Raw genomic sequence first — 15,397 nt, 5'->3', positions numbered from 1 at the left:
CAAAAATATTCCTTTTAGCTGCCAGCAGACAACTCTTTAGGCAAATCAATACTCTGAGCCACCCTTATCTTATAGGCTTTCACATTTACCTTTTTGCTTTTTGCGAATTTTCTCAACAAGTGAACGAATCTGTACATATTCTTCCCATTCCTTACCAGGACCTGGGGTAGGACTGCTGCATTCTGGAAATAAAAATTAAAATGTTTTATTTAGTAAAATGTATATATATTTTTGGACATTAAAGAAAAGGTCATGGTTTCATAGCAACTTTAACTGAACCTTAGTACTACTTGTCTTTCAAACATGTTTATGCAGTGAACACTACAGAATTAGTTGTTATAAGCAATAGATTATTTTAGAATTTTCACAGTATAACTTGCCTGAAGTTGCTGTTTTTTCTTTTCATACAATTTCAGATTTAAGACATACCAAATTTTAAAAAAGCTAGAAAGAAATCAAAGGTAAACAACCAGACCATTAATAGATAGTCCCTCAGATAAGACAAACAAAAGTCTGGTTTTAATAATCCAAGCAAAATATACTGTTTACATTAGCCTGCTTACCAACATTCTTGCTCAAATAAAAGCAGATTATAATAGCCCAGACCTTACCTTAAGTGATTGAGAAATTTGCTGGTACACACATTTGACCTGCCTAGTCAATACTGTTTTCACAGATGCATGTGTAGTGCAGGGACAAGCAAAGGAATACTTAGCCAAGCTTCAGCTTCAGATTATATTCACAGTCTCTCTGACAATATTGTAAATGCCAGTGTGTGGATTTCTTGATCTAAACCACAAAAATTCAAGTGGACAGCTGAAGATTACCTTACTCAATTGATTTGAAAAATCTTTGTGTTGAATAAATATGGGAGCTTGACAAAAAGAACAGCTGATACTTGTTTTGCTTAGAAAATTAGATCTACATTTTATTTTTGGTAGCAAAGCAGAGGCCAACTGCAGCATAAGTATCAAACTGTTCTGCCAACTCCTCTTCTCCTCTCTGTGAGCAATGCTAGAGAAAAAACTCTAATTTTTCTAAGGCAACATTTAGATGTGTTGATGATATGAAAATTTGGACTTTTGTCTCAATAATAAGTTTAGCTTAGCACAGTTACTCATGACAAAAGAGTGAACACTATTTTAACATCATCAGATGAAGTTATGTTCCACTTTTCATATTTACTAGAAATAATGGACAAGTTTCAAGTTCCTCAACAGGTGAAACAACTTTTGGTCTGTACACAAGAACTAAGCACTTCCAAACAGCAACAACAACAAAAAATGCATACTTAAATAAGCCACTAATGTTACATACTGACAGAGAAAGATACTGTAAGATACACAGTATACTATCTTAAGCAGGATGAAATAGCAAGGTTGGCCACCTTCAATGAATATAATTCATTGGTTTCAACAAGAGAACGTTTCTAAGTGGTCTGCACGACATCCCTGTTCCTAGAGAGGCAAAAAAAAAACTTACTTTGCAATAACTCACTAATTAGATTCAACATTTCCTTTGGAGATACAGTTGCTGTGGCTCCTGTACCCGACTTCTGAGTTTTTACTCGACTCTTCTTCCCCATCTTCCTACTAAAACAGAGTAAGAATCACACTGTCACAAATTACTAAGAAACAAAATCCAATCACAATGAATGACAAATATCTTCTTTTTATTCACTTAAAAAAAGAGGATGAAAAGTTGTTTCTGGCCAATATATATGTGCAAGTATTATTTGCATGGCCTGAATATAAGACAACCACACACTGCAATCTGAAGCAATATTTCATGTAGTTAGTTGCACATTAATTACCTCAGGGTAATTAGAAACTATAATCTTAGAGCGAAAAAAAAATATCTTTCAGATAATTTGCAAATTCACTAGTTGTGAAGAAATATTATGGATACCAAAGTATCCATGCTACATAAAACCAGGTTATTTTACCTTATCAGCTGAACTGCAGACAGCTGCTGAATTAGTGTTTGTGACTGCAATAAAACAGTAATTCAAAAAGAATAGAAGATTAAGTATTCCACTTCAAAATAAAAGTATCATATACATACATTTGCAACAGCTTCTTGTGGCTCAAGACAAGAAGTTAAGGAAAACTTATTTTGAGTTACCACCAAAAAATAGTGGTAACTGAACATCATCCTAGGCTGGTTTTCCAATATTAAGAGCCCCATGTTGTCACGGAGGAATTAAACCACACAACATCCACTGGAAGGGCAGCATAGCAGGTTGTGAAATATCCAGAGAATTTCTTGCATGTACTGAGAGCAATTTTTGATGCTAGCACTGAACAGGTTTCTATGGGAGGGTTTGCATGGGACCTCATACTCATGAATGAGGAAGAACTGTTCACGCATACAATGGCCAAGAGCAGCCTTGGATGCAGTAATTGTGAAATGGTACGGTAAGATCTTGAGTAAAGAAAGGAAGGAAAGAAGGAGAAAAAGGCTCTGGACTCACAACAGTAGAGTTGGGACTTGTTCAGGGAATGGTAAGTAGAATGCCCTCAAAAGTTACAAAGGAATCTTTAAGAGCCACTCGTCTTCCTGAATTCTCTTTGTGGAGAAAAAAACAAACCCAAGTCTTCCTAACATGCAAGAATATCAGAAGACACAGCAGGAGGCCATCTGACTACACATGGGACTCTTCACTGACTGAACTCAAATGAAATAGAAACATACATAAAGTGGAAGCAAGGACAGGCAACCAGAAGAGTCAAGATGAGGAGACATGGACCAAACATGGACAATAAATTCCTTTGACCATGATGTTCACAGAGTTGTGGTCACTAATTGCAAGTCTAACTACCAACTGGGTAGATGCAGTATGCCTCAGTGGTCAGTACTGGGCAACACCTTAATCAGATTTGGATGCTTGCTAAAACAGAAAGCATCCTCAGCAAATTTACAGAGTATATAAACAGGGGAAGCAGTCAACATGTTGGAGGGCAGGACCACCATTCAGAGGGACATCAATAAACTCAAGTAAGGGCCAATATGAAAATGCAAAGTTACACAAAGACAGATGTAAAGTGTCCTGCATTTGGGAAGCAATAAAACCCTATAGTGCATTGCAACTGTAGACTGGACAGGCAGCAGCTCTGCAGAAAAGAACTTGGAGACTCCAGCAGAAAGCAAGGCCAATGTAAACCAACAGTACACTCTTAAGGCAATGAAAACTAACTGTAGTTTGAGCTGAATAAGCATGAGAACAAACAGCAGGTCAAGGGAGGTAATTATTCCCTTCTGCTTAGCACTGGTGAGGCCACATTTACAGTACTGTACAGCTTCTGATCGTGAAGCACAAGAAGTACCAGCAAACTAAAGCATGTCCAGGGAAAGGCTGTTAAAATAGCAAAAGGGCCGACACATGAAATGAAAGTCATGATGATGGAGTTTATTCAGTCTGCAGAAGAAAAGGACGCCACTACTGCCTTCATCTGTGTAACAGAGTTATAAAAATGGTGGAGACAAATTCTTGTCAGGTAAGCACAGCAAAAAGTCAACAGGCAACAGCCACATGATGTTATAAGGGAAATTCCAAATAGATGTAAGGAAACTCCTTACCATGAGGATGGTTGAGCACTGGAACATGATGGAGATTTATCAGTATCTCCAAGCAACCTTGGAGCATTTAAAAATTTGACTAGGTAAGGCCCTAAGCAACTTAATTTAGCTCTGAATTTAAAGCAGAAAATTGAGCCTGTCAATCTTCAGAGGTCCCTTGCCTTCTATTTTTTACTATAATTCTATGTTAATGCAACTGATGCTTCCATCCCTAAATGGGCAGCCTACATAGCCTATAGAATATATTACTGTGTAGTATAAAAGAATCTGTCCTGTTACCTCACAGTCAGACACATTCAGGTAACTTTGGACAGCTAAGATTCTGACTGCCTGAGTCATCAAGCTCACCTCAGCCACAGCAGCTTCAAGTTATCATGCACTGCACAGTAAAATCTATAAAAATGCTAAAAATCACTGTAAAGTAGTACTTGGGATTTCAGTTCTGAGCACTCTCTCTGTATAAAAGGGATCTTTTAATCCTCAGTCAGTGTAGCTAGCTTACTCAAAATGTTTCCTTCCATACTCTTATCAAAAAGTTTTGTTCTTTGGCAGCTAGTATTAATACTAGAATGTATCGACCATCAGCTAAAAACCTGCTTCTCCACACTGACCAAGGCTGAAACAATTGCAATCCATATGTTAAGTAACTGTATAGGGCAGATCTTCTTAAAAAATTGCTACACATTAAAAAAAACACAACAACTTCTAATGGGAAAGGTATATAATCTGGCTTCTTTCATTCCCCTCTAAGACTGTAGCGAAAAAGAAACTGTCAAGCTGAAGATTTCTTTTAAATACTATCTGTGAATGATTCGGAAGCAAATTCAGGTTAACAGTACTAGTTTGTAACTCAAAATTAAGGGAGCTCAAAACTGACTGAAAAGATAACAAGAAGGAAAAAATCTAAGACAAAATCATAAGGCATTTTCAAAAAGGAAGGCAAACAAACCAAATTATTCTATCTTCTATCAATACACACAGTGTAAGAAACAAGACTGTCTCTGAGTACTTGGAGACTAAAGTCCTGGGACATAGCCACTCCCCTCCATCCACCCTCAATTTGAGCTCTCTCTCTAGCAGGTATCAGAGGCTCAAATAACCCATCTGTGCTGCCTACTCTTATCAGCCCCCCTTTAATTGCATAGGTGTCCCGGTACAGTTTCTACCATGGTAAGTCCTCAGAGGCAGACCAGTAAGGAGAGATCTCCCAGGTTCCCTGTAATCACAGTGGCTGGTCACACCCTTTCAAGTTCATAAATTAACACTGGACATCCTCTTGAAAGATACTGCTCTACTTCAAGCAACTACACTTGATACAAGATTTGGTAATGTTTTTTGGCTCATATGAAACAGGGAGTAACGCTCATTATTAAATCCATGTTGACTTTACAATAATAAAGATCTGAAAAATTATCAATATAAACGGTCAACCTGCCCTAATATAGTGTAAGACAAGGCCATAGAAGAACAATACTAACAACAACAAAAAAAGATCATAGCAAAGCTTCTTTCCATGGTCTTTCTACTAGCCACTTTTTCCCTTTTTTTTCCCCCTAATAATGCTCATAACTGCAAACAGATAAACAGAGCTCTTGGTGCAGGAGGTCACCTTCACAAATGCTTTATTTGCACACCACCTATTCACTTAAGTGTTCTCCTCTCCTATATGCCATCCTGTTACATTTATTTTAAACCCTTCTCTTAAGAGAATTCAAGTAAGATGGGTCTGTAATGGATCCAACAGCAGGGCAAGAACAATGCAGTTCTGTGTTGACTTATAAAAATTGCTTCTTACATTCTAAACATAATCCCCCTGCATCTCTAGAATCAACAGAAAAATAAAGCACTCATACAGTGCATTCCATGTTAGTGTTTATAATTTACAGTGACATGCAGTTTATATTGATCAAGATGCTCATAAATATTAAGACAAATAAATGGAACATCTGAAATTATTTTTAAGGATTTGGGCTTCTCATTTATAAAAGCAAAATATGTTTATTAATCAATAAATTGAGGAAAAGCAGCCTAAGTAAATGTTCTGTATACACAACTACAAAAATACAGCAGGCTTTTTTTTTTTTTTTTTTTTTTTTTTTAAGTTGTATTTAGAGGAAGATTCTGCCTGGAATATAAACATTCATTGATAGATTTTATGAAAAGAAAAAACTCAAAGACAACTATGCACATATTGCATACAGAGCCATGAAAAGTGCCACCATCAGAACAATGATTCACCAATACATGAAGCTGTATGAATATGGTACATGGTTAGCCCTACACTTCCAATTTTTCCCCATATGAAACATGTTAGTAGCAAGAACCTATTTTTACAGTGAAAGTATTGCCAAGAGTTATCTCTAAAGATAAAGCTGATATTACAGTATGTGAACTTCAGCTTCGCAAGTATGGCAAAAAGAAAAACTTGAACAATGCTAAATATTTGCATTGCTATCATAGGTGAATATTGCTTTAGAGGCAAAAAATAATCTCTAGCTGAAATGCACTCTATGTAAGAAATTCAAGGTTAATACAAAATCTTTCTCAGCTCCTACTGCCAAGTTAACACACAGCAAAGATATCATAGGAAAAAACAAGTTCAGTGAATACAAGTCATTAGATTGATGGCACTGTAATCAGAAATGCACTTTTTCAGTACAATGCTACCAGTATATGAACATGAAATAAGCTCTGCAAGTATCTGCACTCTCTCCTTTGATGCATGTATCTTGTCTAAACTATTGCATCTTCATCATCAGAATTTCTATAGAGGAAATATTCTGTATGCATGATTAAATCAGCAATTCTATCTCACACAAAAAAGCAAAACCAGCAGACTGATATCTTGAGTTCTCTTGTTATGAAAGTATTTCCTCTAAAGGAATCATCTATCTTAATCAGAACTGTATTTTTTTTATCTAATTCCCAATCAGAAAAATAGGTCTCTGCTTCCTACATTACTTATCTGCATTCACTGCTCAGTTGCATGAAACATATACAACTATTTAAAATCTAATATGTCTGACAGTTGTTTAGTGAAAGCCGTAATTTGAATGAAACTGCTGCCATAGATGGCTGTCCAGAAAACCAACACAGTGGAGCAGCTCTGTATAAAAAAAAGGCACTTAATGTATTTTAGATAATATAAAAATAGATTGTCCAGCTTTTTTCAAAATTAAAAAACCAAACTAGCACACAAGATCTAATCTGATTTCACACTTGGCAAAAGACAGTTTGGTTGAGAGATGCTCTCTGCCATATTTAACCAGCAAATGATGAGTTATCCTAATAACACAAGACCCAGGCTGGAGAAAGTAGGTGTGGTTCCTTTCTGAAACTATTTTTTGCAATTAAAATTACATTAATAAAGTAACAGTTAATGAAACAGATTTGAGAGTTAGATTTCATCTACCGAAATCCCTGAAATTCCAAAAATATTTGTAAATTCAGAAAAACCATTTTTTAATTTGAAACAAAATTTCAGATATCAAGCTTTTCTGTGCAAGTGACTAAAACTATTGTTTAGAAAGAAATAAAGGGTGAGCCTGCTTCTCGACACAGGAATAAAATGACAGGCTGTTTGCCAGTACATGCATGACGAAAGAAGAAACAATATACAATATATTTGCATGACACACAGAAAAATTAACAAAAAAAATGGACTGAGATGAACTGCAGACTTCATAAATCTCTGAAGAAGGAGTAATAAAAAATGCAGTGGAAAAGTGGTTTGGATTCCTTTTTTTTGTGGGGTGGTTTTTGGTTGTTTCTTTTTTCAAGTTTGCTTTTCTGGTTGTCTTCTGGTGAATATTTATTAAGTTCAATGCCATGTTTCCTTCCAAGTGAATATGGTTGGAAATTCCTGAAAACATTCTCCAAAGAGAGAACATGCCGACAGCAATGATGAATAAACTTGGTAACACACAACACAGCCACATTTCCAAATATAGTGTATCAGCTGACTTGGAAAAAAGAGACATGCCAACACTGGCAGTGAGGGGTGTAAATGATCCATTTACCTCCTCTAATATTGCTATTAAAGAGCAGTTGCATTGTGTCAGACTTTGAACCTATTTCTGCATCACACACAAATAATACGATCTGCAAAATATTCCCCCTCCTTGACTTACAGCTCTAAAAAGTGAGCATGGTCACTTGTTCACACCACAGCTTTAGAAGGTAACCATGAGAGTCCATACAAAATCCCCAAAATACTAAAGAATTGCCACTGAGTGTATGTGTTTGGGTTTTAGCTTGTTTGGGTTTTGTTTTTAGTTTGTTTTGGGGTATTTTAATTGGAAAAAAAAAAAACAAACAACAAAAAAAACAAACCACTAACAACAAAACATGACTGCTTAAGCATTTATTTAAGAAAGCTAAGACTTATGGTATTACAGAACTTAACATCACTGCAGGACATTTCCTTATGTAAGCAATGCCAAGCTTGGATGATAAAATAGGGATCTTCCCAAACAATACTGCAGAAAAACGTGTCAGTATAATTATTAACAAAAATCCCCAGCTTTTCACATCCATGTGACCACCAAGGAGTTTGTTGTAGCACTATGCAGAGCTGCAGGGAAGTTTGACAGTAAAAAGTGTCTATCACAAGGCATTATAAAGATACCCACCTCTCACTCACTGGGTAAAAATACAAGCTTGCAATTTGTGTCAGAAAACTGTGACTATAATAATTGTGCTAAGAAAGGACCATATTAATTTTAAAGAATGCAACTGTGTTAATATAAATTAATTTATCCTACATGTTTCAGAACATATGAAGTCTGATTTCTTTTGCATGTGCATCTCCCTTTCTATATGTGCCTTTTCCAATGTCCCAGAATCCCCACAGTGCTCTCAGTTACCCCCCCTCCAGAACTCCACATTACCTTCAGTTCCCTCCCCACATGACCTTACTAGCCAAGCAACATCTTCTTTTGCAGGTTTTGATACAACTGTACATGGAGGGCAAAACAATCAGTACCACACTGACTAACAGGCCAAGCAGATAAACTGTTCTCAGCATAGTTTTTCCTCTAGCAGGTGGACAAACTTATGTTTGAGTTCTACCACTCTATTGGATTTGACTGAAAAAGTCCAAGAAGTTGATGGGGAAAGCAGGGATGAACTGACCAGTAGACAGAACTGACATGCTCCTGTGAGCTTTATTTGCTTCAACTATAACTTTTTACTTTACAGAGTTATAACCCAGCTACTCAAAAATTCACTGAGCTTTTTCAATTACAACCAAGTTCAGAATTCCCATAGGAAGAGTTATCCATTCAAGCTTAACTTTGCTTCAAGGACTCAGCATATTTCCAATGCAGTAACTTAACATTGTATCTTCTTTAATTCAGATCCTTGTAGATGCTAATTACATTATGTTCTCATTACATAATAGTTCCTACCCCACGCATCTTCTTGGCATACACTAGCACAGAAGGTGAGGGGTACAGATCTAGAATCAGTATTATAAGGACATATACAGGTCAACAAGGACAGACAAGGAGAAGACTAGGGAATTCTCAAGCCATGCAAAGTGCACAGAGAGGTGAATATAGTAGGTGGCTGTGGGATATGTTCCTTGGCTGTATCAAGAGTAAGGACAGATGAGTAGGATGCACAGAAACCAGGCTTGCAATTTTTTTCTAGCTTGATTGCCTTAGACTAAGTCACTTTCCCCTCTACTTCAGAGAGAGAAGCATATCATCATCTTATCCCAACATATGCTGAGCAGCCAGGGTCTTAAGGAACACACTTAACACTTACAGGCAGTTGACAGGAGTTCTGCTATCTGTGTGTAGGAGAACACAATTTTACACTTGATATGACCAGGTTTACAGGGGATGTGATCTTTTGCTTCCACTGATCAAGTTGTTGTTTATTTTCTCCTAGAATTGAATCTTATGACTGTGGGTAAAAAGATAAATACATTTTCTAGCAAATAGCATAAAATCAAGAAGTGTAAGAACAGTGTGGGTGGAGGAAGAGATCTGTGATTTTTAAGAAAAATTCAGTTTATACATTTACAATGAACACTGTTTGCTTGTGAAAACCTCCTACACCATGTCACTTGGAAACCACATTTAACACTCTCATCACTCCTGAAGTATTAATCTAGATGTTCCTACTAAATAAATGGCTAATTAGTCACTTACTCAATGCCTTTCCACGCAGCTTTCAATCTCTCACCTTCTCTGTACTCCACCCCTTTTCTTCTTGCTATTATTTCTCCTCTCCCACTACTGCCTCTTCCTTTTTTTTCCATTTCTTCATTTAATCTGTAAAGTTGCCACAAAGGTTCCATGAAATACGTCATTGCAGCGCACTCTGTGTGCCTTCTTCAACATGTTTGTGTTCTATTTAAGCTGTAAACTCTTTTGAAAGTGGGACTTCCTGTGATTACAGAGCACTTGTAACGAGGTGGCCTTTTTTGTTTGTTTTTTTTTTGTTTGGTTGGTTTTTTTTGTTTGTTTGTTTGTTTTGGGTTTGTGTTTTTGTTTGTTGTGTTGTTTTTTAAATAAGATCTGAAGTATTGCCATTATACTGATGACAATACTGACAAAAATAACCTACAGAAAACACCAATTAGTTTAATTATAGAAAACCCTATGCTGTTTCAACATAGGATTGTATTCCATTTAAATACAACATAACTTTGTTTCCCAAGAACTCCCTCATCACTAAAGTATTCCCTTCTTTAAGAGCTAACTTTGATACACTTGTTCCTTGTGGCAAAATGCTGTACTCTGAACCAGTCCAATGCACACTCCAACACAGAGTGCCCTAGGTCCTTCTGCTGTCAAAACAGCTTGCACCCCTCTAATGCAGTTCCTTCCTGCTAGTTAAGAAACTATAAACTCTCTCCTACATAAAATACAACACAAGGACTGCCATGTTTAGATTTTTTTTCATGTGATCATCAAGTCAAGAATGCAGTGTCCAGCAGAAGCCCACAACCACATAAAGAGATTCTGCAGGAAGCAGATGCCGGCACACAAATGTATTGGTTACACACTGCAGTTTTCTTCCAGTTCCATCTACAAGATCCTGTTTACCACTCCTCCCTTCTTTTCTATTTTCTGTTCTGCAGATTCAAGACCCCACGAAGTCACAGGGCTTCTTCTTCATTCTTCTTGGTTAAAAAAAACCCCAACTTATCACATCCCCTAGTACCTTCCTGTCTCTATAAAGAGCAGCACTGAGCAGCATCCACCATCTCCTGGAGGAAGAGGGAGAACAGATGATGCTCTCATCTGTCTAGATAGCCTTCATCCTCATCTTAGTCTTCTTTATTTCTCTTTTCCTCCCACCCAGTCTTTTACCAGAGGAAAAGTAAACATGAAAGCAAGTAAGAGCAGCTACTTAGAAAGCTACCAGAAAAGCAGGACAGAGGGATTTTTCTCCAGTACGTTCACCCAGCTTCTTGCGGTCCAAGCTGCGATGTAGTGAGCCTGCACTCTTCATGAAGTTGGGAAATTACCCAGGTCAGTTTCTCCTACTTCATACAGAATTTCAGTTTTATTTTCCTTAAAAGAAAAAACTGATTTAGCCACATGACCTATTTGAACTCCACACATTTCCTCTCCCAGATAAAGCAAATGAAATAGTTTGTCCCCTTCTCTTTGGAAGACAGGCTGAGGGACTTGGGGTTGTTCAGGTTGAAAAAAAGAAGACTCTGAGGGGATCTTCTAATACCTGAAAGGAGCCTATAAGAAGGCTGGGGAAGAACTGTTCACTAGGACACATAGCAATAGGACAAGGGGTAATAGCTTCAAGCAAGACAAGGGCAGATTTAGGTTGGATATTAGGAAAAAGTTCTTTAATATGAGGTTGGTGGATTACTGAAACAGATGGCCTAGAGAGGTGGCCCTGTTTACTGTAGGGGTGTTGAACTAGATGACCTTTAGAGGTCACTTCCGACTCAAAAACATTATATGAATCTTCCTGAGATAAGCTGCCTGCAAGCCTCATGTTTTTTGACTCATGTATACTTCCCTGCAACTTCTCATTTCACAGTCAGTTAGCAGACAGATATTTAATTCAGAAGCAAGGTACCTTTTACCTCTGTCTCCACTCTATTGGCTACTTGCTTCTTTCCAACATCTGTTTTCTTCAAGAAATCTACAAAGGCAGTGGTTGAAAGCTTCACTGTTCCTCAAGTAGGCATAGTATCACATCAAAAGTACAATAATCTAAAATTATCTGATGAAGAATATATTCTTAAACTGAATGAGGAAAAACAACCAAAGAAGAAAGAAATAGACCAATACTGAAAATGTTTCCTCAAGTTTTCACTAATGAAAAGAACTTACTTGGAAAAAATAATTAAGAAACATATACAACTATATTCTTAATGCTTCCAAATGAATGCTTTATTTCTCTTCCTACAGGAAGAGTTTGAGTACAATTACAGTATATGCATTTGTCACTAATTTAAAAGCAGTTAATGTCAGCTAAGTACATCAAAAAACATTGTGAAAGCCTTTTTGCTTTTGTACTTGAGAAAAATCTAGCTCATGCAAAGCATTTTTCAGAAAGATCTTACTTTTACTTAATTGTACAGCTATGATGTTTACTAAGGCATAAGACAGTCACATGTCACTTGTGTTTCAATAAACTCAGAGGCAAAATACATTTTGATTGTGAGAATACTGTTTACATGTTTTATACTGGAAGAGCTGCTTCTTATAACTATGTAAACCCAAAAGCAACCCCCTCATCATATACAATAAACTTTAGAAAGATTCAATACACAAAAGGAGTAAGATTAGTTCTTGCCAAGAGCCACCCTCCCAATGCTCACATTTCTACAACACATTATGTTTCCCAAAACCGTAAAACCATAAATAAAGAAATGTTAATACTGCCCCAAAGCTTTATTAGTCAGTATGTCACAGCTATGCAAGACTTACAGTTAGTTACTTCAGCTTTACCTATTACTCCATACATACACATCAGGAAATAGCATACTACACAATGTTTAATTTCAAATGCTCTTACGCTAAGACATGAACTAGGAACTGTGCGCTACCTTTGCCTGAACTTAGACTGGTTTGTAAAGATCCCTGTACATGGCACTGGTGAGGCCTCACCTTAAGTACCGTGTACAGTTCTGGGCCCCTTCTCATTTCACAGTCAGTTAGCAGACAGATATTTAATTCAGAAGCAAGGTACCTTTTACCTCTGTCTCCACTCTATTGGCTACTTGCTTCTTTCCAACATCTGTTTTCTTCAAGAAATCTACAAAGGCAGTGGTTGAAAGCTTCACTGTTCCTCAAGTAGGCATAGTATCACATCAAAAGTACAATAATCTAAAATTATCTGATGAAGAATATATTCTTAAACTGAATGAGGAAAAACAACCAAAGAAGAAAGAAATAGACCAATACTGAAAATGTTTCCTCAAGTTTTCACTAATGAAAAGAACTTACTTGGAAAAAATAATTAAGAAACATATACAACTATATTCTTAATGCTTCCAAATGAATGCTTTATTTCTCTTCCTACAGGAAGAGTTTGAGTACAATTACAGTATATGCATTTGTCACTAATTTAAAAGCAGTTAATGTCAGCTAAGTACATCAAAAAACATTGTGAAAGCCTTTTTGCTTTTGTACTTGAGAAAAATCTAGCTCATGCAAAGCATTTTTCAGAAAGATCTTACTTTTACTTAATTGTACAGCTATGATGTTTACTAAGGCATAAGACAGTCACATGTCACTTGTGTTTCAATAAACTCAGAGGCAAAATACATTTTGATTGTGAGAATACTGTTTACATGTTTTATACTGGACGAGCTGCTTCTTATAACTATGTAAACCCAAAAGCAACCCCCTCATCATATACAATAAACTTTAGAAAGATTCAATACACAAAAGGAGTAAGATTAGTTCTTGCCAAGAGCCACCCTCCCAATGCTCACATTTCTACAACACATTGTTTCCCAAAACCGTAAAACCATAAATAAAGAAATGTTAATACTGCCCCAAAGCTTTATTAGTCAGTATGTCACAGCTATGCAAGACTTACAGTTAGTTACTTCAGCTTTACCTATTACTCCATACATACACATCAGGAAATAGCATACTACACAATGTTTAATTTCAAATGCTTTTACGCTAAGACATGAACTAGGAACTGTGCGCTACCTTTGCCTGAACTTAGACTGGTTTGTAAAGATCCCTGTACATGGCACTGGTGAGGCCTCACCTTAAGTACCGTGTACAGTTCTGGGCCCCTCACTTCAAGAACGATATTGAGGTGCTGGAGCTGGTCCAGAGAAGAGCAACAACGCTGGTGTAGGGATTAGAGGGAAAGTTTATAGGGAGAGACTGAGGCAGCTAGGGTTTGTTTAGCCTGGAGAAGAGAAGATCTGGGGGGGGGGACCTTATCGCTCTCTACAGCTACCTGAAGTGAGGTTGTAGTCGGGTGGGGGGCTGGGCTCTTTTTCCAGGCAACTAGCAACAAGACAAGAGGGCAAGGCCTGAAGCTGCACCAGGAGAGGTTTAAGTCAGATATTAGGAAGCACTTCCTCACAGAGAAGGTGTTTAGACATTGGAAAGGACTGCCCAGGGAAGTGGTGGAGGCATCATCCCTGGATGCGTTCAAGGAAAGGCTGGATGTGGCACTTAGTGCCATGGGCTAGCAGGTGTCATGTTTTAGGGCATATGCTGGACTTGATGATCTTACAGGTCTTTTCCAGCCTCGGCAAATCTGTAATCCAGAAATTCCATAAATTTAAAAAATAGCTCCAGTGGTAGCTCAGTACCACCTGTTCTACTTCCCACTGCAATGGGCCAACAATGCTCAAATTCTCTTCAGTGCAACATTTCAGACAGGGACGTTTTGAAGCAAGCTAGCATGCTAACAGTGTACTTACCTCCCAGGGTAAACACAGGATAGTCACTAAAACTACTTCATGGACACCTGAATATCAACGATGACTTAAGCAATCAAGACCTTTTATCACTGTTTCCAGTATTTTGCTTAGAGACAGGCTAAGTGACAACAGTATGAAAATCACTATGAAGGCATGAGTAAGAGTTAAAACTCAGCAATATTATCTTAATAGAGGTGCAACAAAACAGTATAGTAGTCATGATGTTGCTGCAAAGACGGCTAACGTGCTCTGAAATTTTGAGAGAGCCCTGCATGCAATTAAAAACTTTAGGAAGATGGTACCTAAGTACACTTCATTTCAGTGGGAATAATTTTTTTTTTAACCCAAAATGTACATTTCACATGGGTCAGCCCTCACAGCAACTGCATCTTAGTCACTAAGAATCATATTTTTAACACTCAAAAAAGAGGCAGCACCTCTCTAAAGGGGTGGAAAAACTTCTAACAAGTTAACCCATTCCTGCATATGTTACTAGGAAAAAGAAATGTCTGTGTGTAACATCACATACATATATTGTATGCAAATTCTCTAGGATGCACAGAAAAGAGTGAATGCATATTGGATATATGTCACTATATATTACTGCTTCATGTAATAGCTAGAGCAGAAGAAAGTAAGCCTGGCTGAATAGAAGAAAATTTCTTGGGTATCACTGCTATTTATTTTTTGTTAAGTGCCTTTTTAATTGCATTATAGTTAATGGCATAAATAATACAAAACTAGGCAATAACATATATTCCAATTAACTGGACTGTCTCCAAGGAAGAGATTTAAAGCTAGAGATACCTAATGCCAAAGACTACTGTTTAATTGCAACAATAATTCCACCTAAGTGGAATGCCCTCAAGCAGCCTAGTAGCTATTTGGCCCACAATTATTTCCATGCACTGAAAATTTTTTATCAGTTCTGTTTAT

General features: G+C 37.1%; 1 protein-coding gene across 1 annotated transcript in view; it reads right to left on the bottom strand.

The window, feature by feature from the left end:
* Positions 1 to 1,588, bottom strand: part of SETD3 (SET domain containing 3) — a 35,438-nt gene extending 33,850 nt beyond the window's left edge. The window contains exons 1-2 of the mRNA XM_009998018.1: positions 1,483 to 1,588; positions 90 to 182 (exon numbers count right to left, since the gene is read on the bottom strand). Coding sequence (XP_009996320.1) covers positions 90 to 182; positions 1,483 to 1,585 — 196 coding nt within the window. The 5' untranslated portion in view covers positions 1,586 to 1,588. The remainder of the gene's footprint in view (positions 1 to 89; positions 183 to 1,482) is intronic.
* Positions 1,589 to 15,397: the final 13,809 nt, after the last annotated feature.

The sequence above is a fragment of the Chaetura pelagica genome, unplaced genomic scaffold (genome assembly GCF_000747805.2).
Source record: "Chaetura pelagica isolate M959 unplaced genomic scaffold, ChaPel_1.0 scaffold354, whole genome shotgun sequence".
NCBI lineage: Eukaryota > Metazoa > Chordata > Aves > Apodiformes > Apodidae > Chaetura > Chaetura pelagica.
Note: the sequence above shows the minus strand (reverse complement) of the source record. Positions and strands in the feature narration are given on the sequence as shown.